At 41.5% G+C, this 24,965-nt stretch overlaps 1 protein-coding gene across 8 annotated transcripts in view; it reads left to right on the forward strand.

Annotated features, from left to right (window-relative positions):
• Positions 1-24,965, forward strand: part of KCNIP1 (potassium voltage-gated channel interacting protein 1) — a 400,236-nt gene that overhangs the window by 362,744 nt on the left and 12,527 nt on the right. For all 8 annotated transcript variants that reach the window (XM_085073218.1, XM_085073217.1, XM_085073219.1 and 5 more), the window contains 2 exons: positions 15,329-15,453; positions 23,853-23,922. In XM_085073218.1, coding sequence (XP_084929344.1) covers positions 15,329-15,453; positions 23,853-23,922 — 195 coding nt within the window. The remainder of the gene's footprint in view (positions 1-15,328; positions 15,454-23,852; positions 23,923-24,965) is intronic.

Genomic DNA, 24,965 nt, shown 5'->3' on the forward strand with positions numbered 1-24,965 from the left:
CTTGGGCCAGCTTTTTTAAAGTTTGCTGCCTGCGTATCCTTTGGATGCCCTCATGTACCACAATTTAATTCTTTTCCCCAGCAGTAACTCCTGACCCAAACTTTAGACTAGTAAAAGTATCATAATATGCTTAAATGGTTAGATTTATGCTGTGAATAGCTCTGGTGGGGATTTTCTTTGGGTATAGTTACCCATTAATAATAAACTGGTCCTCTGCAAATGTGCTGTGTGTCAGGGTGTGAGCTCTGTGCCCCTCGTGGGAGGCTGGGGCTACCCTGCTGCTGCCTCTCATGTCTCCAGCTATTACACTGCCAGGGGAAAGGGACATTTCATTGCAGTTGGCTAGATAATAATTTTTCAGGAAGTAGAATTTGCATGAACATTTTTCCATTTTCTGTTCTTCATTTCTACCAATTAAAAAAAGAAAATTCTGCACGGTGACCTGTACCAGCAGATTTCTTCCTCTACTCAGGTGAGGCTGCAGGAGTCTGAGGGTAACCCTGGGCTGTCTCGGGCTCCCTGTGTGGCCCTGAGCCAGTCTCCTGGAAAAGGGGCACCTGTACCTGGATGTTCATAAGCCAGGGCTGCCCCAGTGTGCCACAAGCTTGGAATCCAGGAAAAGCCCCTCTGCTTCTCTCAGAGCAGCTAAATTCTTGACAGCTAAATATGGCCTGCTGAAATGACAAAGCTCTGGTGTAGGAACTGTCCCTACTATGAAGTGTTCAGTGGTGGGGCCCTGACTTTGAGGCTGCTGATAGAACTGATGGAGACCAGGATCCAGTCATAGGGAATTTCCCTCTGTGAGCTCAACTGAGTGGTGGAAAGGTCTCAGCAACATGACTGATTCCTGTGATGATGCTCAGTGCAATCTAGACTGGATTTTATTACAGCAGAAAATCTTGTTACATTATATTTGTGCATAGAAAGAGAACAGGGGCTCCAAATTTACTGAAGAGCATTGCATGTGTTGGGTAAAAGTCATCTGCTCTGGACTGGGGAGTTCAGATTGCTGGGGAGCAGGTTGTGGTGCTCAGGCATATCACTCTGTGTTCATCATGTTCTTTTTCTCTTCCCCGGCTTTCTTTGGTCTGACCCAAGACAGCCATTCTTATGTGTCACCTTTCCCAAGAAGAAAATGCTACAAAGTGTGAAGTGATAGAGATTAGGAACAATGACTTGGTGAGAATTCTGCTGAAATCTGGAAATCTGCTCCCAGGGCACGCTGTGCTAGCTGTGAATAGCCAAGACTGCAGTTTTTTGGAATCCTGATTTTTTTTTTTTTTTTTCTTTCCAGTCTGTGTTGGTACTTGGCTTTGGTTTTTCTACCAGTTTGCACAGCAAAGGGTTCCTCCTGAATGGAGTTCAGCACATGCCCAAGATTTAGAGAGAGCTTGATTGCAACACAGAAACAGCTGTAATGGGAGCTTAGGGCCTGAGCAGGTGACAGGCCTGGAATAGGAACACATCTAGACACAGAACAAATGTCCCTCTATGATGACTACTCATCTGCGTTTTGGAAATCCCCCTGGGTCGCCCAGTTTGCTCAATGAAATACTAAAGACAACAAAGTGGTGGTGTTACCTTTGGAATAAAGATTAATGAGCATATTGTATGTTGATTCATATTGTTCTTAGGCTTCCCTGTGCCTTTCTGAGGCCAATATTGGTAGGGCAGAGTGCTCTCTACCCTCTGCTAGCTGGGTTCCCTCTGCTGTACCAGTCCAGAGTCTTGTTTTTTTGGTGATTACACTTTCCAAATGGTTGACTGATGGCCCTTGTTTAGAAAGCATTGTAATGGAACATGGCATGCATCAGGATTGCTTCCCTGCTTGGGAAGCCACATGTCGGCTTTTCTGGATAAGCAATGGATGTATAACTGCTCATAGAACAACAACTCTTAAACCTGATTTGTTATAGTGGAATGAAAAGAAGGCTCAGCAACATGTAGTGGCAGTAGCTCTGGGAATATGGTAAAAGAAACTGGTGCACCTTCTTCAGATAATTTTATAATATTTATTTAATCACATGCTTGTTTGCCATCAGTTCTTCCTGCTGGTCACCTTTCTGCCTCATCACTGTTACTCTTTTCTGCACTCCTTACTGATTGCTGATTGAAGTATGGGGAGTGGTTTAGACACAAATGCTGTACTTGAGGCACTGTGTAAATATCAACCTATAAAAAATGCACATTTTGAGAGTTTTTGCTGTGACTCGAGTGGGACTTTGTGTCATGTGGCAGCACAGAACCGAAGTCAGGCCCATAGTTAACAAAAAATATGCATTAACTGACAGCTAATGAAGTCGAGGGAACTTGAATGAAGCACTGGGAAAGCATGTCTGGATGTATAAGCATTATTATTCCCATTTTAGTGTAGAGACTTTTCTGCTGGAAAGCTGCAGAGATGTAATTAATTTCCATAGTAAGGCAGGAAGTAGATTCATAAGGAGTTGAATGCTGTGAATGGCACTCCTGGCTGTAACACATTACCGAGAGCAAAAAAAAAAAAAAAGCTGTGGATGCTGTTGATGCTCCTGTCTAGGAGGCAGAAAGGAGCCTCCGTGCAGGCAGGAAAGCTTTGTGCATGTTGCTGCAGTTTGTGTCAAACATTCCTATTTTCGGATACCTGGGCTCTCCAGTACAAGCTCTGCTAAGGATGTAAGACCTGATTTTCATAAATGATTTTGTGTTTCCAGCTAAATACTGCAAGTTCTGCAAAAGTCCACTCTCAGGATAACAGTGTTTTATAATGTTTGGTTTTTGAGTCCTCTAAAGGGAAATGACTGATTGTGAATTCTGCTCTGAGACCATTAATGTGCTAGCTGGATTTTTTTGCTGGGCTAAAGGTTTACTGCTGCTGTCATCTGAGAAGGAGAAGAGAGTTAGGGTTTGGGGCTCGTTTTTTGGGAAGATGTTGGAAAAAAGTTTAATAATGTGTCTTATTGCACTCCTACAATTTATTTGTAGCCATGACTATTAAATGCCCAAAGGGCAGCTTAGTTTTTGCAAAGGTTTTACTTTGGTGGTTTGTCCTTGGATTGACTGTTCAGACAGGCTTTTTCAGGGCCTCTATGGATATAGAATTGTGTTTGAGACAGAGTACAGAATTCCTTCTTCTGCAAAATTCTTCACTGGAGTTTGGGAAAAAATTGTGTGAAGCAAAGCCTGGACTTGCTGTTGGGATTGCTAAAGAATTTCTGGAAAATAGCAGAATACATCACAAACCACAGACGCATGTTGGTGGTAGTTTGGACACAGTGCCAGTCAATGCCTTTGTCTCAACTCTAGCCCAGACCTGAGCTCCTGAGGTTGAGCATGAGATGGATGATTTGCAGCACTGAACACTTGGTTTTCCAAAGTGTGTGTGTGCTGCTCTTCATGTGGTGTCTCTGCTCCTGGGCACACCCCAGCCTGACCACCCACCAGAAAAGGTGCTCATGGAGATGTTCCTGGGCTTTACCATGGGAATGAGCACATCTGTTCACTATTAGACCTACTCCCCATCTCTTCATCTAAGACCATAAATGCTTGAGGGAGACAGCCTGTAACACCCCAACAAAACACAGACTCACTCTTGGGGTGGGGTTGAGGGGCGGGTGAGGCTGTATGTCAGCCTGAGCTATCTTTTGTTCAGAGACCGTGAAGCTGAGTTGAGGAAGTGATGCTGAATATCAACAAATATCATGTTAACTGAGTAAAATGGAAAGGGCTGTTGTGTTCTGTGGCCTGTAAAACCCATGTTTTGCAGGAAATATATTGATTTAACAAACCATATAAAATTATTAAACTATATAAAAAGTCAGTATGTAAATATTTTTCTGCTTTTATTTCTTTTCAGTTGGGAATTGGTGTGTTACCAAATGGCACTTCAATATCTTGTTTTGCTGCTAAGTGATATACTGTATTTCTTACAAAGCACAAAACTGATTAAGAGTATGCTTCTCCCTTTGCAGTGTAACAACATGAGGCTTTCTTTGACGTGTAAACTGCTGTGTTATGACAATGTAAGGAAATGAGATATTTAAACAGTTAGGAGTAATGCTGAGAAATGGAACATGTTCATACTGTTGTCACTCAAAAGTGAGTAAGATTGAAAATAAAAGGCTGCTCATCCTGAGAGGTCTGGAGGAGGATTGGGGCAGAGGTGTCTGGTTTAAGCAGGGGCATTTTCCAGCTCAGTCAGTGGCAGCTGCAGCAGAGGTGAAGGTGGTGCTGCTCTGGTGGGAAGAGGCAGAAGAGGTTTGTCCCTGTGAGGTGCAGGAGCTGTGGTGCTGCAGCAGGTGTATGGTGCAGGGCAGGTACCCACATCTTTATTTTGTCTTTTTTTAACCCCCTGCAACTACTCAGCAGCAGAGAAGCAGCAGATTGCATAATTTGAGGAGGTTTTTCCTACTGACCTAACTAGAGGCAGCCAAGAGCAAATTGCAGGCTTTTACTTGCCACTTCCATAACAGATGTGATGCAACTGCAGGACAGTAATTTTTCCACTGGCTATGTCACTGAAAGTGACGGGAAAACAAAAACTCTCCAACAACATTTTTTAGTTTCAGATAATTAAGGCATTACTTCAGTCTGGGCAGGATGGGCAACAGAAATCATCTGATCCACCCATTGCCTGGATAGTACAGAGAAAATCCTTTCATCACACATGGTTCTTTTCTAGATTTTTCACATGCTTATATAGACAAAACTTCGAGAAATTTGTTGGTTCAATGTTCATTGCTCCCAAGTTACACAGTTCTTTCTTAGTATTTGGTGTCTTATTGTTTATTGATCCCTTCTTTGTTCTTTTATTGATCTTTTCCCAGACCAGGTGTCTTCAACACACCAGGGGGAGGATGTTGGGGTGTTGCTGTTTGTTAATAGTCGCTTCTCTTGTGCATCCTCTGGCAGCTCCCAGTCCATTGAGGTGTTAAACTCGCCCAGGGAAGAGTCCCATGAAAAGAAACTGCCATTCCCTTCCCTCTGGGCAAAGACAAACAAAATTCCTGACTGAAGTTAGTTAAAAAATTGTAGAAGTTCTATCATTTTCAACAGCTATATTATGTTTATGTAATAAATATATTTCTCCCTGAGGGCAGGGGGTTTGTGCTGGTGCTCCTGGAGCTGAGAAGACAGCAGAGCTGACTGAAAGCAATCTTAGAGCTAAGGACCTGTCCCTCAGAATATTTACCAGTGAGGGATTTGAGCACAATGCCATTTTATATCTATTCTAATTAGTTCCTTTAAATTTCTTTCAATTTAACAAACAGGCTGGTTTAGAGTCTAAAACAGATGCTTTCTGATTTTGAAAACCCTTTTGACAAAAAAGAGACCTAGGCAGATGTACCTGCAGCCAGCAAAATGTCTCATCATACCCCACAGCACTCCAGTGCACTGGTTTCCTGAAAGTGAGACAAGCAGTACCTTCTTTTTACCTTGTGCCAGAAATCTGCTCTGCAACAGGATTGGGTCAGCATTGAAATAAAGGCTATCAGCCATGTTCAGTTTCTCAGATAATAGGAACAAAGTCAAACAATAGTTCTAGGGTGTGCAATGGCTTCCTACCAGCACAATAGGAATGAAATAAAATTCACTCTTCATTAGAAAATTTCTGAACTTTCAGATGACTGGGCATGGGCAATAACACAAAATGCTGCCATGCAGATAGTGCAGGGGAAATGTGAGCATTTTATTAGCATGCACTGCCGAAATAGGATCTTGTGACTGCAAATTCAGGCTTTTCTCCATTTTTCTATCACTGCTTCCTGTATCTTATTTGGTACCTGTTTGTGTTTGTTTTTCCTTCATCTTTCTTTAAGCTAGAAAGTAAAAACTTTTTATCAAATTACACTCAAAAATGCAATTGGATTTACATGGGTTAAGGAGAGTCTTTTTGTGATTTTCTCCTGCAGTTGTGTTGCAGCTCACCCTCATCAGGTACAGTTTGGGGTCCTATTCCCTAGGCCCAGCCCTGATGGTTTGGCCATGGCATTTCCTGCTGTTTGCAATCAAACAACTGGCATGTTAGAAGTGACCCTCAAAACTGATGAACTGAGTTTTTGCCAATTTATTTTCCTTTTCATTGATCTGTAGTTGCTCAGAAATTACTCTATTTTGCTGCCCAGAGAGTAATCCATAACGTGGGGGGCTTAGGGAAAAACAGAAAATTCGCAAACTGTGAGACATCTCTTGAGAGAAATAACAAATGATCAAGTCCTCAGTAACTGTTTTTTTCATGTTTTGGAAAGAGGTTTTATAAGTGGTGATAAGGAATCATAATTTCTTTTATTTGTGCTATTCAATATGCTAAGTAGACATCACATATGAATTTGAGATTACTATTAAGAACTTTTCTGGGTTTTTTATTGAAAAGTGACATTTTTCCAAAAAGAAAAATTTGGCTTTAAATAGAAAGTAACGGCTGTAAAGCTTAAACTCATAGTCATAGTTTTAATAATCTGGAAGGGAATTAATTTTCCATTTTACTCTTGAAAACTGACTCTGTGAAGTTTTTCATACAGTGAAGAATAATGTATTGTTACAAGAACTTAAGGTTTTTTTCCCCTATTTCTGCAGAGAGGAGAAGAGAATATTGTTTTCATGCAGAAGGCATTATCTACAGTTTAAAGTTTTGATAACCCACAAGGTTACCCTATGCAGAAATTTAGATTATTTTTTGCTTCTTTTTTTTGCACCACATATAGTCTTCCTGCTATCCAAAATAATCTCTGGTGCATCTTCACCTTTCCAAGCTAAGTATTTCCAATGGGCCCTCTCCATATACTCCATGCTTTTTATCATCACCCTTACTAAATCAGGCCACTGCTATCATGCTTTCTCTAATGACTACATTTACATTTCTTTGTTCCCATCAATGGAAATTAGTGTTCAGCTAGTGTTAGCATGCAAATTAAGAACTATCCTCATTAGATTTGAAATGGGAGATTTTTTTTTCCTGTCCTCAGGTTACCCAGCAAAGCAGGTGATTTCATGGCTAATGTCTCAACACCTTTGTCTTCAGCCAAGATTCAGGGCCTCTTTAAACAACCTGCTCATTCTCTTATTGATGGATCAAGTTTAAAAAGTCATATGATTATACTGCGTGTGATGTAGTGGAGTTCGTTAAATTTTACTAATTGTTTTTCTATGCTTTCAGTAAGTCTCCTAGTGTGGACTGCTCTGTCTGTAAGATTTACATCCATGGCTCACTTGATTCCAGAGTCCATTGGGAGCTCTCAGGGACAAGGTGTGCTGTGTTGAGCTCATGGAGCTCCCTGAGCAGCAGCCCCAGGAAAGATGTGGGAGTGGTGTTGGACATTTTGGGCAGCTGGAGGTGCAGACTACTTGGAAATGAAGGGAACAGATGCCAGCTGGATTGAGGGCAGGAGCTGCCCAGGCTGGCAGTCAGGCTGGGAAGCCACATTCTTTCCAAAACTCTTGTGCCTTTTGCAGGTTATTCCAGACTGTGCTGTGTGCCCAGCTCTCCAGTAAAAAGAAACTGGTGCCATGAGAAGACATATACACATCTTTATAACCATTACTTGTTTGGTTTTTTTTTACTTTTAACCTAATTTTCTAATGATATTTTCTCCCAGAGGATGTGATCATGTAGCAAGTAACGTGACTGCAAAGAACACCAGTTGGAGCCTTCCAGACCACCTGAGACCTCTTCATGCTTACTAATCACTGTTTTATTTCAACTGCTGTGGAGACCCAAACTCTGGAGCACAAGGCTGTGGGTCCCTCAACAGCCTTTGCATGAAAAGTGCTCCTTACCCCTTATCCAGGTCGCTGTAGGACGACTGCTGCATTGCTGTCTTGCTGTCAGCATGGGTGCATGATTGGGTGCATTGCTTCCCTTCACATGCTGCCCTGAGTTTCATGGTCATGCAGGGGACAGCAAGCTCTGACTTCATTTCCTGCTGCTTGGGGTAAGGGAAAGAGGTAGTTCGGGGGAAAAAAATGGAAAATGGACTTGGAAACAATCCTACAGTCACTGGGAAAGGGCACTCTGTGGCACTTGCAGAACACATCCAATGTCACCTTAAAATTAGCTGTGAGTAGTTGTTACATTCTTTTTGTTAATTTTTTTTCTTACTTTTTCCTAGACCCTGCCTGATGGTTTTATGTGTATCAGAGAGGTAAAATTTAAACCAGTTTGACCTTATCAGTTGTATTGTTTTTGTAGCAAAAGGTTTCTTAACCTAGGAAACAGGTTCCCCCAGCTGAGTTTTTCCCCACAGAAATAGAAAGGAAATGTCCCAGTTCCTGGTAAGTTCCAGCAGCCCAGTGCCCTCCCAGGAAGGAAACTCCAACTTTGACTCGACTTCTGAGTCCTCCTGTGTGTGATGTTTTATCACATGAGTCAAGTGCTTCCTGGTTCAGCTAAAGTTTTCAGATGGTATTAGTGTGAATTTTTTGAAAATCATCAGAGGGAAGTGTTGTTCTAATCTTTCCAGTGAGGGGTTTTTTGGGGTTTTTTTTCCAAATTCATCTTTGAACAGCTGCTTGGAGGAAAGCACTTGTCCCAAAAGCACATTTTCTGCAACGTCCCCATGGAAAAGCAACAAAGCACCAAGCAAGCTCTCTGGTTTTCCACCTGTTTTGGCAAGTTGTTTCTCTTCTAAGTGCTGCTACAAGATGGGTGGGAATGTGCAAGGAAGATTGAAAAGGCAGTGCAGTCCTGGGTAAGGGCCAGTGCAGTGGAAGGACATGTTGCACTCTCCTCCTCTGGGAATGGCCACAGCCAAAGCAGTTCTAATGACAGATGGACTTCATACAGTGTCTGCAGAAACATCTGAATTAAAATTTGACATTGCGTATTTCATGTTCAAACCATTGTATCTGATCTTAGTTGTGTGCCAGAAAGACATTTGGGAGGTACCTCAAAGTTCTGTGCCTCCTTTTTTGGAGAACAATGTTTGGTTTTGCATCCCTGGGTACAACTGTGAAACTAATTAAAGAAGTACAGAGGCAGAGGACAGTATTTATACATTTTGCATAGATCATTGAAGGATTAAACAAGAAATCTAAAAAATCTAATTTTTTAGCACTTATATTTGTTGTTATTATTAGCTGGTTTTATCTTGGAATTTTATACACTGTTGGGTGTTCATGTATCTTCTCTCAACAAGTAATGGTGTTGCAGGTTCACACAGGCAGAACGACCATGCTCAAGTTTGGTTTTTTCTGTAATGAATTTGATGTTGCTGGTTTAGTGGTGAAAATCACAGAATCACAAAATATTCTGAGTTGGAAAGGATCCACAAGGACCATCAAATCCAACTCAAAATAGGCCTGAAAGAGTAAAGAAATCATATCAGAAAAAAGGGAGTGGATAAGGAGACACCACTCTCTTTTTGGTTTATTGTCTGGTGAGAGTCTATTTAGTTTGTAAACCAATCTCTCCATCCAGGCAGTATAATATTAAGAATTATTTTTATTAATAATAATGTGTGTTCGGCATTAATTAAATATGTTAAATATTTGATACATCAATAGGTACCTCTGTGCCATTTTTAAACTGCTGTTTGCCATGAGCAGATTGTCCTTGCCCCTTTTTTGGGATCACAGCTGAATCTGACCTGCTGCTTCTGTCCCTGCCTGGCTCTAGGGGTGTGCAGGATTTGCAGATTGGGTCACTGAAAGGCTGGGACACTGCCCTGGGGGAGCACAAGGCACAGCACAGAAATGCTGTGTGACAGAGGAGCTTGGGGCTGTGGCAGCTCAGAGCTCCAGGGACACCCCAAAAGCAGCTGCTGAACCCCTGGGAAGGGCAGGGCAGGGCTGCAACCGCAGCGCAGCTCTCGCCCAACTCCTGCTCCACAACTTCCTGCCCTAATGAGCATTTATGGACTCAGGTCATAAGTTATTTCTCTTCATGAAATTTCCAAATATTTGCAATTGATTTTCCACAGGCAAAACGTCTTTCCTGGGAGACCTGCCGAAGAGCACATTCTGTCTGGCGATTAATTTCAAATATGTCATGGATAAACTAGAGTTAATTTTTTCTTCGGGTCCTTGCTCCTAAAATATAGTTAATTTTTTTTTAATAAAAGCAAGATCCAGTCTAATAATTCTTGCATGTAATTTAATCCCCTTCAGCTGTATTTGTAAAATTACCCATTTCATCTAACGCCTGTCAGTTTTACAATTAACACTGGGCCCATAGCTGCACTTTACATCTTGACTTTTTTCCTTAACAAAATGTGAATTTATTATAAGCAACTTGTTTTCAAAGTTCTCCCATGAGCCATGGAGACTGATGTTCTGCAGTTTCACCTTGCAGCCTTTGGATGCAGGGGACAGGGTCATTTGCATTTTTATTAAATTATCATTTACTCCCTTCCTTTAAACTGTGTTTTAGGCTCTGGGTTTTCTTTGGCCAACCCCAGCACTGTGTGAGGCTTCACTATTGCTCATTTGCCAGGCAGGTGGGTTGGAAATGCTGCAGGATTTCACCTGAGAAATGTGTTTGGTGCTGTTTGATGCTTGTTTCCCAAGTGAGTTTGGCCCAGCAAACCCAGCCCTGTGCAAGGTCTGTGGGTGCAGCTGCCAGCAGGAGGAAGGATGGGCAGGCTCAGAAATGTGATGCTCAAACCCAGAGCTGAGACAGCAGCTGGTGGGTAACACCCAATTGTTTTATTGTGCACAAATACTCTTTGGATCAGTGGAAGGTGTCCCTACCTGTGGCAGGAGGTTGGAACTGGATGATCTTTAAGGTCCCTTCCAATTCAGGCCATTGTGTGAAATGCAGGGCCATTTGCAGGCAGTCTGAGTATGGAACTTCTCTAATTGTAAAAATAACAAAAGGTAACAGTGGAACAAATATGAAAGGATGAATAAAGCAAGCCTCGTTAACTAACTTCTAAAATGCATTCTGTTAAAATATCGATCTGCCGTAAGGAGAATCCACTCTGCTCTTGAGCAAGGAGCAGAGAAATGAAATACCTTAGCAACAATCTAAAAACCCCAATGCCCCAAAATAAAAACAGAAATAAAAAATCCTTCAAAACCACAAAGCGAACCAAAACCAAAAAAACAACCCCCCCAAAACTCCCACAAAACAAAACAAACAAGCAAACAACAACAAAACAAAAAAAACCCATCCAAAAAAACCCCCACCAAAACCAACCAACCAACCAAAAAATCCAAATACAACTCCCCCACAAAAAAACCCCATTCTTTGAGGTCCAGAATAATAAATTGGGATCTATTTGTCAAGGTTCAAGCTCTCAGTAAGCATCTGGATGGTACCCAGAACCTGGGGCACATCTCCCATGAGGGAGGCATGGATGGCCTTCCAGCTCAGAAAGCACAGCCAGGCCACAGGTGTCACTGTCACTGGGCAGGTGACCACACTCATCCCTCGCAGTGGTGCAGTCAGTCCTGAGGTCTGTTCATGTACTTGTGGATTGAAGGAGAGGAAAATTAACTTCAAACCAGCAGCAAGGTTGTTTGCTACACTCAAATCTCTTAGGGTGTTCAGCAAACTGTAAACAAAGCAAAACTGAGGAAGAATATGATATCAGATAAAATGTCTTAATATCATTCCTTATCAAAAGTTTGAATTTGCATGTGTTTATGTATATATGTTTATGTATATACACTTTTGCTTGCACTCACCGCCCTACAGTGAGCTTCAGTTAATAAAACTGTAGTGGTTACAAAGGCAAGAGCTCATATTTCATACAGTGACATCTCTCAAGAGCTGGAGGGACTAAGCCAACATGATAATGAAAATGTAAATAAAAGGAAATACAACACCCATGATGGAAAGTGAGGGCAGAGGAGGAAGTGCCAATCTCCTGTTTTGCCCCTGAGGTTTCTGTGGTTAATTTATAGGTTATCAGGGAATGGAAGAAAAAGATTGAAAAGTGCTGACTTGAGAGCAAGCACTGAAAGGAAACAAATAATGAAAAAAACATCTTTGTGGAGGGTGAGGACTATTGAGCTGGAAGCAATCAGTTGGTACAGAAGAGCAGTTTGTGTCCTCAGGTCTGGCTTCAGGTCACTCCTGCTCTGTGCTGTACCCACTGCAGCCCAGGCCAGGAAGGGAGAAAGGAAGAACAGGGACATTGCTGAAGGAAAACCTTTGAATATGGGATGAAAACTGTGTGTTAAATGTAGTGAACATGAGGATGGGGTGTTTGATCCGTGAGGCCTATTAATGTGAACTTATTTTCTTCTAAAAGAAGTTTTATCATGAAATATGGAAAATAGCTCCTTGTTGACAAATGATAGACAGAATGACCTAACAGGTCTTTGTTGTATTTATTTTCTGTGGTGATGTTCCAAGAAATGCCCAGGACTGCTCTGCTGCACTGGGGCTTGTTCCTGAAGGAGCAGTTTCTACCATTTTTGAGTTTGTTCACTGGAAAATGATTTAAAATACTTCCCTTGGGAGAGAAAGAGGGAGCAGATGAAAATATTAACCCACAGGAAACCGTCAGATCCTCTTCACGGGCAGATTTTAACACAGGTTCTGGATTAGGGAAAAAAGGAAAAAATAGAGCATCCCTTTGAAAGGGGTACATTTTTCATTATTTTCTTTCTGAAGTTTGTTATAGAAAAGGGAGAGACATTTCTCAGCATGGAAGATAGACTCAAATCTACAATAGTAATCTGGCTTATTTTTAATGTAGAAATACCTGCCTTGTGGAACCCAAGCTCATGAGCTGACTGTTGGGAAAGCCTATTCTTTCAGGGAAAGCTGAAGGAGGTGAGTTTCACTCTTTTGAAGTAATGACTCACTGAATGAGGTCAGTACTGTCAAAAGACAAAATCATTCTTAAAATACAGGATTCACCAAGTAATATTTTATTCAAGAATATTTTGGAAAAAAAGATAATTCCAAGACCCTAGTTTTGGGTCTGCTTTTTTAAAGGGCATGTAGGCAACCCTGCGTTTTGAGCTGTAATTCTGTAGATTTTGTTTAAAGCTATTTTGGACCTATATGGCAAGTTTTGCACAAGTGAGACCTTTGTATTTAACTACATGTTTTTTAGAATGCTAACACAAGTTCCAGTCAGTGTTTTTTAAAAACTGTCTGCTTAAGAAGGAGGTAGAATAAAATACTCACAAAAATTAGTTGTATAAAAACGCCTTTGCAAAGAGTATGACTTTTCTCAGCTGAATCTTTCCTGCCTCTGTGGAAACCATATGAACCTCTGCATTGTAGGGGCATTAAGTAAAACCAAGTGTGAGAGTGTTCCAACAGGTTGGTTTCTCTCATCAGCCTCACCACATAGGCTGCATGGATACTTCTTTTATCCCCCTCTCTCTGTTAAATCATATTAAAGGATATGAAGAGTAGTTGGCCAGTATTTGACATTTACAGTTTACATTGACAGAAAGTGTAAAGAACTTTAGGGTGACCCAAGCCACAGGAAATGTGGGTGAAAAGCTGAGCATGTTCAGCTGGTTAAAGAGCAGAGAAAAGCTCCAAGCCCAACATGCACAGCAGAAAAACAAATGCCTGCCAAGGTCCTGTGTAAGCTGCTCATGACATTGGGGACAGTGGGGATGTGTGGGAGGGGAGCTGGTTATGTGTGTGTTAAGGAGAAGGTTTAGGTAACTTATTTTTTACCAGGGGTAACTAGAAAGATATCTAGATTAGTGATGGGTCTCCCTAACCTGGCTCCCTTTTGAATGGATTTTATCTCCTTTTTTCAACCACTCATTTCTCGTCCCCCATTTTAAAGAATTTCTTCCCCACATTCTTCTCTCTTTACAGCTTCTGCATTCCTTCATTTTGTGGCACTAATTCTCTTGCAAATAAAATGGCTTTCCCCCTTATTTCACATTACTTTTTCTTTTTGCCACAGCAGACATCCTTTTTCATCTCTTTTCTTCTAACAGGAGCTGTAATTTCTAGACTCTTCATTTTCCTTTTGTGTGGGGAAGGTGTGTCCTTCAGGCTTCTTTTGGCCACTTGCCAGCCTTCAGTGCCTTTTTCTGCACCATAAACAGCTGATACTCTGCTCCTGGCCCATGCTGTTACAGCCTCTCACCTTTATTCCCTTGATGTGCCAGGGGACCTTCAGAACAGTATTTAGGAATGCATTTTATCTGTTCAAGGCCAACAGATGCTCACTGTGACGATGCAGATGTGGTGGATTAAGAGTATGGCTGAATTCACTGATGTTTTGAACCAATTTCTTAATACTAACACAATGAACCAATGTTAATTAACCATTAGCACTCACTGACATGTGCCCTCCCTTAATAACGTTCCGTTTAATATATGTATATATGTATGTGTGTGTGTAAGTATATGCAGAATTAATTAACTTATGAAAATACACATTTGGGCTGGTCTGTTCTTTCACTGAGCCAGTCTGCTCTGAATTCATGCCTTTCTTCTATTCAGAGTCACTCTATTTCCTTGCAAATTTCTCATTAAATTGTTGTTTTACAGCAGAAAATACTGTATTATACTTGAGCCAAATAACTGAAAATGTTTTTAAAAGGCATGAATTGTGCAGTTTTGACAATAAGGAGAGTGTTAGCTTTTAGGGCTAGCAACTTTTGAATGTAGATTGGATTTTCATGTCAGCTGAAGGCTGGATCTGGTCCTTGAAGTTTAGAGAATTTCAAACTGACAGACACTAAGTATCTATACTGGAGCATTGCATGTGCTGCTGGGGGTTGGGCTTGGCAGGGGAAAACATGCATCAAAAAAGAAGTGAGGTTATGGTAATACAGAATGTGATAGATCTCAAGTATTTTTCTTCCTTGTAGAAGAGCACTCTCTTGAATAAAATTCATATGTGCTTTTCATTTTTTATCTCTTTCCCCAAAAAGTCCGTGTAAATTCAGGCTGAATTAATTCCAAATTCTGCAACTGTGGACAAAATTTGAATTTCTCCTAGGACTAAAGTGACCTTTAGTACCTCTAGAGCAAGCATTTTGGTTAACACACAGAAGAGTTTCCCTCACTGTTTACCCTCAGTAAAATGTCATTGTCTAATATGCCTAAGCATGTCTGCTCCCTCAAGTATATTTGCACAGCTTTCTTTGAAGCTGGTATTCTGAAAGTGCTATTCCTCCACGCTGTTTCAATATGTAGGTATGAAATGTCTGTGGCTGCTGCTGCCCTTCTGCTCTCACCACCCATTTTGGCCTTGTCAATGGGCAGCTAATTGGCAGCCCAGTAAGAAATGTCAGATATTGCTTTACTCCTATGGCTTTTATTTTGCTTTCAGGAGGTTGAAAACAGTTACACAGATCAGTTCTCTTGGGGGTTTCTTTTTGATCTGTTGCTCTTGAAATCCAGTCCATCCTATCCATCATGTTAACAGAGCAAAGGTAACAACCAAAATAAATATTTTCCTGTCTTCCCTTTCAGATAAAATTGAAGATGAATTAGAAATGACTACGGTGTGCCATAGACCCGAGGGACTGGAACAGCTTGAAGCACAAACCAATTTCACTAAAAGAGAACTTCAAGTTCTTTACAGAGGATTTAAAAATGTAAGAACAGTACTGCAATGAACAGAGTCTAATATGTATGTCCCCACCAGCCTCAACTGCTCAGCTGCATTTTGTATTATTCCCCTGCTAAGCATTAGTAGTTTTGTATTAGATCTCCCTTACCACAGCAAAATGAGCACAATCTGCCTCTCAATCTAATATTTATGACACTGCAATCTGCCTAAAACTGGGTTTGGATGAATATTCAGCACATAATGGTCTCATTTAACTTGTTCCCCAAATGTCAGCAAGCACACTTCAATTTCCTCAGCTGTGCCAGTACTGAAGATAACCTGAAAATGTTTTTATGGCTACTTATTTAAACCTTGTTGGCAACTCCTCATGTTCAAATAGAAATGGGACTGTTTGCTTGTGATTAGCTGCCCAGGATGGAGATTTTATTGCTTCTCTACCTGCAGAAATCTTGCTCATGTAGTACAATGTTAGTAGAGCACTTTAAGACTTTAAGGTCCTGCATAAGTAGGGAATAAGGCTGGAGTGGCAGAAGCCAAAGAGAAATCCAAAGTTAAATGTATATTAAGACTGAGGAGATGAGAGAGGCCACAGATTTCTGGGAAAGCAGGCAGCAATGCCAGCTGGCATGACTGGGTGTGGAGAACAGCTCCTTGTGAGCCACCATTCCGCCACGCTCCCTGGGAGGAGGGAATCTGCAGCTCCGTGAGCCTCAGCCCGAGTCATCTGCTGCTGCCTCTCAGGGGCTCCTCATAATAACTAGAAATGGATGGGGAATGTTGAGGCTACATGGAGCAGATGCTTTATAGACCTTGAAGAATGAGTACTCATTACATATTTGCCTGAGGGTCAGGATTTAGTCACCTAGGTGGTTTGTGCCAGCTGATGTTTTAATGATGATTAGCAGGTCAGAATTGAGCTAGCTCAATAAACACAGATTTTTTAAGTTGTCTTGCAGGGCAGTGCCAGCATTCAGTGACCATCACAGTAAAATGCTGACATTTCTCAGAAAGTCAAGTCTATTGGTTAAAAACTTGTCAAAAGAAAGCTCAGCTACCTTAAATACAGGCAGTTCTGAGGGAACCTGCTGGACTTTAAGGGCTTTTCTTTTTGACAGATTTTTAAAATTTGATCAAATCACTTTTCCAGTGTATATTTGACTTTTCCAAGGAGTCTGGTGGTTTCACCCTTTATTTCATTGCTCACCTAAGAGGGCCAAAGCACAGCTAAGCTTTCTGTATTTTTGTTTGGTGCATGTGGCATATTTGTGCAGCCTTTGCCGCATGTAGGAGGTAATTTCACATGTGAAGTTTTCTAACTAAACACTGATATCTCTTCATGCTTTCAGCAGACAGGAAGAAATCATACAGCTTTTGAGGCAGAGCTTGACAGGTTAAAACCCAGATATGCCATGACTGCCTACAGTTGGAGATTAAATCCAGTTTTGCTAAATTTCTGCAGAGCCTTCTGTATCGCTGTTGGGTGGAAATCCTGTGTGGGAGAGCTCTGCTCCGTGCTGGGAGCATTTGCAGCTGCAGCTGCAGAGCAGTGAGGCAGGCTTGGAGCACTCTCAGCACATATGATATTTACCCCTTGCCCTTCCTAGTTTTGCTATCACTTTGCACTACAGAGGCATTACCTCCCAGGGCAAGAGTGGCAGACAAGTGCATTTAACTTGTGACCTAAACCTAGGACATCACTGAAGGTCTTGGTATTAATTGGCAGTGCTGGCAAGGTCTTGGTTTATATATGGATATTAGGACAAAGTGGGCTGTTTTTCTCCAGCTGAGCTGCCTGCAATATGCACAAAGTTTCGTATCTATGGTTTAAATTGAAATTAAAGTGCAGCTTTAACACCAGTAGCCTGCAAATCATTGTTTCAATGGGATGAGTAATTATGCACAGGAGGCAAACTGGCTCAGCTGTCACCATATTTGCTATTGTACCAACCCGTCTGTTCTTTGGGATGATGCTACAGTGCCATCTGGAGATTCAAAATCCCTGTGGGAATACAGTTATTTTCCTCTCTGGCTTGTACTTACTGCTTGTTCTCAGTGATTGCACAGGTCCTGTTTAATCAGAAGGCAACACCTGGATAATCACAGAGCCATATGCAGGAACTTGTATTGAGCACAGAGAGATTGAGGTGCTCGCTGCAGAGGATTTGGTGTGCAGGAACAGGAATGGTGTTCCACCAAAGGCAGCTCAGAACAGCCTGGGGTGGCCTCTGGACTAGTGTCCTGTCTGACCAGAGTACTAGTTTCAGTACCTTTAAACCTTTCTTTCTTTGTCTCTGAATTCTGTTAACCCACTCCCTCCAAATGTTCTCCATCTTTTCCTTGTCTGGTCTGGTCTGTTTTTGCACCAGACTGATGGAGACTTCCAATAAATTCATCTCCAGAGAAGCCAAGCACGCTAACCAGGCCTGTATTATTGCTGCCTGGCCAAATGTCCCCTGTCTTTGCCTTCAACTCGCTTTTCAGTGTGAAAGGGTGCCACCCTCCAGCATCTCTTGGTTCCAGGAGCAATATTTCACATTTATCTTAGCAGTTGCCTCTGCTCCCAGGATTCTGCATTATGTGAATAGTCTCTTTTTTAACCTCGGAGTTAGCTGCTGTCAGACTGAAGCCAGACTAACTTGAAGTGTTTGGTCCCATCTCTTTGGTTGGGATTCTACAGAAGCAAAGTAACGGGCAAAAGACCCACCCAGCAGAGCCTCTGGTGGGTCTTGCCTTGGTACAACTTCACAAAAGAAAATGCAATGCCCTCTGTCTACAAAACCACCAGAATTGTTTGAGCTAAACAGCAGTATTGGCACAGGAACAAAATGGCCATGAATAGACATAGAAGAAAATTTCTACCCCCAGAGGAGTAAAGGTTGGTGAGCAGTTATGGAATTGCAGGGAGGAGAGCAAGAAATATTTTTATGACTAAAATGGATAAATTGATGACTAATGAAGTGTGGCGGCGCAGTCTCACAATTCACGAGTGATCACCCCACGCCGCGTAAGGAAGGGTCGCCTGGGGCCAAAACACACCAGGGGCACACGTGGCTGCGGCGAGCGGTGGAGCTGCTGGGGACGCGAGCTGCTGTGGAGGCGCGGCGATAAAAGAAGTGCAGGATCACAATCTGAGATTTCCAGGGAATTTACTAAGGTCCACAGGTGAGGGTCTGAGGACAGTGAAGAGGGATGGAGAGCAAGGGAGGATGAAGGGGCTGGAAATCCAAGATGGCGAACCCGAGTGAGCTTCTCACAGAGGGTTAAGAGGAGAGGGAAGAGGAGAGTGTTTAGCTCTGAAGAGCCAACCAGGGAAAGCCAGAGGGGAGGAGACAAGGAGGGGAAAACAGTACACCGATAAGCTTACAGCATGGGATGGTACACACTCCTGCCAGGGAGAAATTTCTGGAACAGAAACCATATACAGAAATCCTATTTGTACACTGCAACAATGACATGACCAACAATACAGAGATTTGAGTTTGGTAATTTAGGATCTTCCATTTCGCCCATGTTTCTAATGGTTTACAATTTTTGGAATTGAGTACACGAATTTAAAAGAACTGGAGGTTTTGTGGGATTTTTTGCTCATTTTGAGGGGGTTGTGCAGTTGGGGGAAATGCTGGTTAGCTGTAAGTGATAATCTCTTAATACTAAATTTGGAAACAGACAACCCAAATAACTGAGGGCCTGGTGGAGACATCTTTATCTTGCTTTAGTGTAAGTATTTTAGCAAATCTGTAACGAAGTCTAGTATGAGATGTAATTGTAACAAAGCAGTATTATGGAGATTAAAGTGAGCAGTACAAGCAAGGGAGAAAAAGTTCTGATACTTTAATAATCCCCAAAATGTCTCCAAAGTGGGAGAACACAGAGCAACAAAATACATGGATGTGCGAGTGCTTAGAGATGCAAATCTAGATTGTGGATTTGTCTGTTGTCAGCTAATTTACCCCTAATTTAATGAAACATGACCCCTGATTACTCATCCTCCCATTCTGGCCAGGTGAACTGAGAAGGGTCTGACAGGCAGGTTATGCTCAGCTCCACTGTGATCTCTGCATCTCTGCTTTCCACATCTCTGAAAACAATCAGTGAAGTTTACTTCTGATTGCAGCAGAAGGAAAATGCAACTCCTGGTTTTTTCCTTCTGGTTTTGTAGGTTGATATGTTTGGTTTTTATGTGGATTCAGCTCCTTTGCGGTTTAGTGATTTAAAAGAAGCATGAGAAATAAGTTCAGATGCATAGGTCATGCTGCCAGAGCTTGATAGTTAGCCCGCAGAAAATGAGAGGTTTGTTCTGTGCTTGACAACAATACAAAAAAAAAAAAAAGTTCACTGTTTGACATTTTTAAAGAATTCATAGGTTAAGGAAATGAGAACTGTTAACCTAAACCCCTGCCATCAAAGGAAAGCCTATGAATACTATGGTGAACGAATGTGCTTTTTCTTGCTGACAAGAATCTTTTCTTGAATTAGTGAACCTTTATCAGTTTCAGTGGAATTTAAACTGACACTAAGCTTACCTGTTCTGTTTCACAAGAGAGATTTCTTTCAAGTCAGCAGAATTAAATAGTACTATAGCACTAATGAGGCCTCTTGAGCATTATTTGGCTCTTATAAAACAAAAATTGTGATCAATTAATTGCAAATGAATTGGAACTAGCATATGTGTCTGAAAGCAATCCAGTTATAGAGAGCTAAATGGGCTGATCAATGTCAGTGTTGCCTCTCCCCACCACTCCTAGAACTCTGATGCAAACTTTCATTTGGCTTCCAGATGGAGCATGAGAAGCAATAAGGATCATGTGGAAATTCAGAAAATGAAGCAGGCCTGATGGCTAAAACTGCCAGAATAGCCCTTGGCACTGTGAGAGAGCACAAGCAGCAGCAGCAGCAGCAGCCACACACCCATCTCTGGGCATAGTGGGGGAAGAGACCCCAGGGACTCTGCAACTGGGGCAAGCATAGAGGAAAGAATGATCAGTCCCTCATCTACAAACCATCTTTCAGCACATAAAAATTATGTTCTTGGTGAACATCATAGTTGTTTTATCAAGAGGAGAGAAAGAAGTACATCTTGGTGCATCTGGTCAGTAGCACTGTGCTGGAAAGGATGGGCAAGTTGTGCTAGGCTTGGTTTTGAAATGAATGACAATTTGGTGAGTACTCTGCAAGGGTCCTGTGGGATCTTGTAGCAACAGCACTTCACTGACCAAGGTCCCTTCTACCCAAGAATGGCTGTAGATATGGTACTTGGTCTGATTGATGGTTAAAAGATACCATAAATAAATATCAGATTACTTATTTAATGTCTACTAGCTTACAAGCTTCAGAAAACATGAACATTTAGGAAATATTGGGGAAAATCTGTTATGGTAGCTGTTAGCTTCTATTTAATTATTCTGACTTTGATGATTTCTACTTTACTGGAAGCAGCACAGATGATGAGAAAGTAACCACTTTTCTCATGGTAAAGAAACCAGGCAATGGATGTTTTATGAGGAACTTTGGAACAGTTTGAGAATATTCATCCAACCAGGAATCTTGCAAGAAAGAATTAGAAAGTTTTGTTTATTTTGTTAGTAAATGAAAAGACAACGTCTGGTCTTGCAGTCCCTGGCTTTAGGTAGTCCTGTTGGTGTTTTTATCCCCTGATGTGGAACAAGCTTTGAGCAGTGATGCTGGAGAAGGGATAGCCATGGTGAAGTCAAAACCACAGTGTCAGGTTTGGATTTTAATTGGGACACTTAAACATAACCAAAGGAAGGGCAGTTTTCAGGGCATGAAGACAAAGAGTAAAAGAAAATTGTTTGTTGTTTTTTAAGTAACAAATTCTCTTTAGTTCAAATATCTCCCAGATCACTGGTGGTTTCCTATCTAAAGAGCACGTAAAAGACATCAGGATATTTTTCTGCATTGGAGGAAGGAACCCAGATCTAACCACCCTAATTTCAATAGCAACAGCTATGTGATTGAGGAACTGCCTCACTGTCACCTGAAGTACCCCTTCTTGCTCTCCTTGTGACTTGCACAAGATAAAGTGGTTTCTCGTTTGTTCTGTCCTTTTTCATGGTTAGTGAATGCATATCAGCAGCAGGTGATGCTGGCAGATCAGAGGCCTTTTTTTCTTTTTATAGTCTTTTTATGATGGAAGAATTTCTTGTCAAAGTCCTTTTTGTTCTTAAGAGGTATCTAAAGAATTCATCCATCCTGAAGACTTGAATCTTCCTCCCACTCACAGAAAGTGGGAATTGCTAATTCAAAGGGATTTTCTTAGACTTCTGAAGGTTACTCATCTCGAATTCCACACCTGTGGTGCTGCCAGGATCAGCCTTTGCCTTGCTGAGTGGGGTGTAGCAGTGTCCCCGTGGAAGCTCCAGGCTGGAGTTACCACAGAACTGGCAAACCAGCCTGGGCCCATAGCACCCAAACCTGCTCCTTGATGAAGTCCGGGCTGAGCACAGGATTACAAGCAGATGAGAGGTATCCTAAGTGGTGGCAGCAGTCATATTCCAGGTAGTGTGGTGTGGAAGTAGCATTTTTGGATGTGTGCTCTTTCAAACACATCTCTGTTCATCCCCAAGCTTGCTCCTGCTCCCACAACATCTCTCTCTGCAGAGAGCATGGCCCTCTTAGATGTGTTAGTGCAGGAGAATGAACTCTTAAATGAATTGCTAATGTTTCAGAAGGTAAGTCCAAGGGGAAAATATTGTATATTGTCAGACAATTAGCCAGGGTTGGCCAATAGATTGGATTAGCCTTAACATTAATGTAAAGATCTACACATCAGTTTCCATCCCATTTCTCCGATAATTCTAACTAGAATTTCTTAGGAAAAGATCAGTGCAACAAGGAGAGGATACCATTACACTTCAGGATGGATGAGCAGTGTACTGGCATCTTGCACATGGCTTGCAGTCCTGGCTGCAAATGGACTGTGAAAGGGTGTGATGGAAACAGAGATGTGCAGAGAAGGGATGGTCAGAGGATGCTCAGTAACTTCTGTGCTTCCCAGGGGGGATGTCTTATCCTAGAAGAGAGATAACAAATAGAAGATATACAAAATTACAAGGGTTACACAAATCAACTGTTTGCTCACTCTCTCTAAACAGAAGTTCAGGACTATCAGGCAAGGTAGTAGGAGTCAGGTTGGAAGAATGGAAAGCTGGTGATTCCTTGTGCAAAGGGTTATATTCTGTGAAGTTCCCTGCTGAAGCACTGGTGTTAAAGTGAGGCAGAAGTCACAGTGTGACACAGAGAGTGTCATGAGAGACAGTGTCAAAGAGTGCATGGAGTGAGTATAGTGCCAGGAACAGAGGAACTTTCTTGATCCCAAATCTGCCCTTCAGGTCAACCATAAGCATCAAACCAAGCTATACGTGCCAGTTTTGTGAGTTTTGTGAGAGAGAGTTAGCCTGCTCAGATAATCCATCACCAAATTGCCCTGCCAGGAGGGACAGTGCTCTTGCTCCCTCCTCCCTCCCTGATGTGCCACCTGAGCTGAGATTGGGGAATTAAATGGCTGAGTAAGATCAGTGCTGCAGCAAGGCACAGAACCCAGTGGTTTCTGTGTTGGTCAGTGGCTCTGAATGTGGGAGGAAGCAGACTTTTCTGTATCTGTAATTCTGTGAAAAAGGCTCTGTGCTGTGGTTATTTTATTGGTTTGCTCTGCTTTAGTTTTCAAAATTGGTTGATAGGCAAATTTGAGGAATGGTGCCATCAACTGGGAAATATTTTATATAACTGAAAACATCACATGGTTAGATAACAGTGCCCAAGGCTCTGTGATGTGTGTTACAGCAGCACTGAGCTGGTGGGGGGGATGTCTATTATTAAGGTTTGTTTGTAAGGACTAACTAGTGTACTGTGGACTGTTCACCTCTGTGGATCTGGTGTCAGACTTCTGGCTACAGTCTGCTGCTGAGGATTAATGGATTCATATCTGTGAAAGCATTAGACAGGGAAGTGTTAACTGGCATGAACATTATTTGTAATTATTAGATGAAAGCTTCATATGACAGAAGGCATGAGCTGCCTTTCCAGGTCATTCTATAAAACAGCAATGAAAGTGCTGAAAACATGGTTAGAAATGTTAATTACGGTGAACCAACTTTGTGAGATGCTTAAGATGAAATTGCAGTCTGAATTGCTTTAATTTCTCCAGCAGCACAGCCTGTGCATGCAGAGCACTGTGAGAACAAGAAGGTGATTTTTTTGATTGCTCTCTTTGGGCTTTTAGAGTTTTGCAAATGAATTTTACAAAGCTGGGTTTTTCTTGATTCTTTCTCTCTCTCTTTTTGTTGTTGTTATTTTGTTTTGTTTTTTGTTTTGTTGGTTTGGGGTTTTAATTTTTTTTTATTTAATTTTTTTGGTTTGGTTTGGTTTGGTTTTTTGGTTGTTTTGTTTTGTTCTATTTTCCAACAGGAATGTCCTAGTGGGGTTGTTAATGAAGAAACATTCAAACAGATCTATGCACAGTTTTTTCCTCATGGAGGTAAGTGGAATGCTTTGGGCATGTCAGGGCACTTGAAGGCTTAACATTGCCTACTGCCAGCTGGCTGCAAAACTGCTGCAGATCATCTGTGCAAGAAATGGGAATCAAGCTTAAGCTTTGAGGGGTTTTAGACAGAAATACAAGCATCAAAGTATTAAAATTTTAGGCCCTTTGAACAGTTATTTCACACAGAGAGATCCCATTAGAGATTGCCTCTCAGTGTCAGCTCTTTATTCCCTAGGTCCAAAATAGAACCTGGGGGTGGATGCTTTGTCCTGTACTGACTCTCTGTTGGCAGAAGGTGAAATTGCTTCCCCTCAGTGTGTCCTTGCTTGCCTGCTGTTGGACTCCTGTGCATGTAGTGTCTAGCACAGAAGGGTCCCAGACTTCATTTTGGCCTGAAAATTAATCAAAACCCCCTTAAAATTCTTAAAGTAATTTTTAGTTGATATGTAAACTCCTGGCTACCTGAAATGATCATTTTTGGTGTTTATGTGACTAGGACATGTGACAGTCATGTCATCTATGGGCATATCAAAGTATTGTGTTAAATCTCTCAAATAAGACATGTTCTTGCCTTTTAAAAATGTTAAGAATCTATATGTTCTTCTAACTGGACATGTTCTGTGGGATGCTGTTCTCAAATTGAAAGAAATGAGTTATTGGTTTAAGTGGCTTTCAAAGTATTTGAGGCTTTCCAAAATATCCCACTCTGTGGTAGCTGCAGAATACACTCTTTGGGGAATGATGACTGACTTTTCTGCAAGAGTGTACATGTGCATGTGCATTTATTTAAAGAAGGTCAGTAACAAGTGTTTTTTCAACTAAATGTCAAGATAAAACACATTTTGCTTATGTTTTACAACCCACGTGACCTCAAAGATGTACACCTATAAAAAGTTTGCATTAAGTGTCAGTATGTACTTGATGATCTCCTGGTGTGATTGCTTTCAGTTTTGTTACAAAATGCAACCAGAGCATTTATTATTTTATTTATTTATTTATTTATTGCAAAAACTAAGTATTTCTAATTTTTATGTATT

This window comes from Lichenostomus cassidix, chromosome 13 (assembly GCF_008360975.1).
Source record: "Lichenostomus cassidix isolate B80296 chromosome 13, HeHo_3.0, whole genome shotgun sequence".
NCBI classification, from domain to species: domain Eukaryota; kingdom Metazoa; phylum Chordata; class Aves; order Passeriformes; family Meliphagidae; genus Lichenostomus; species Lichenostomus cassidix.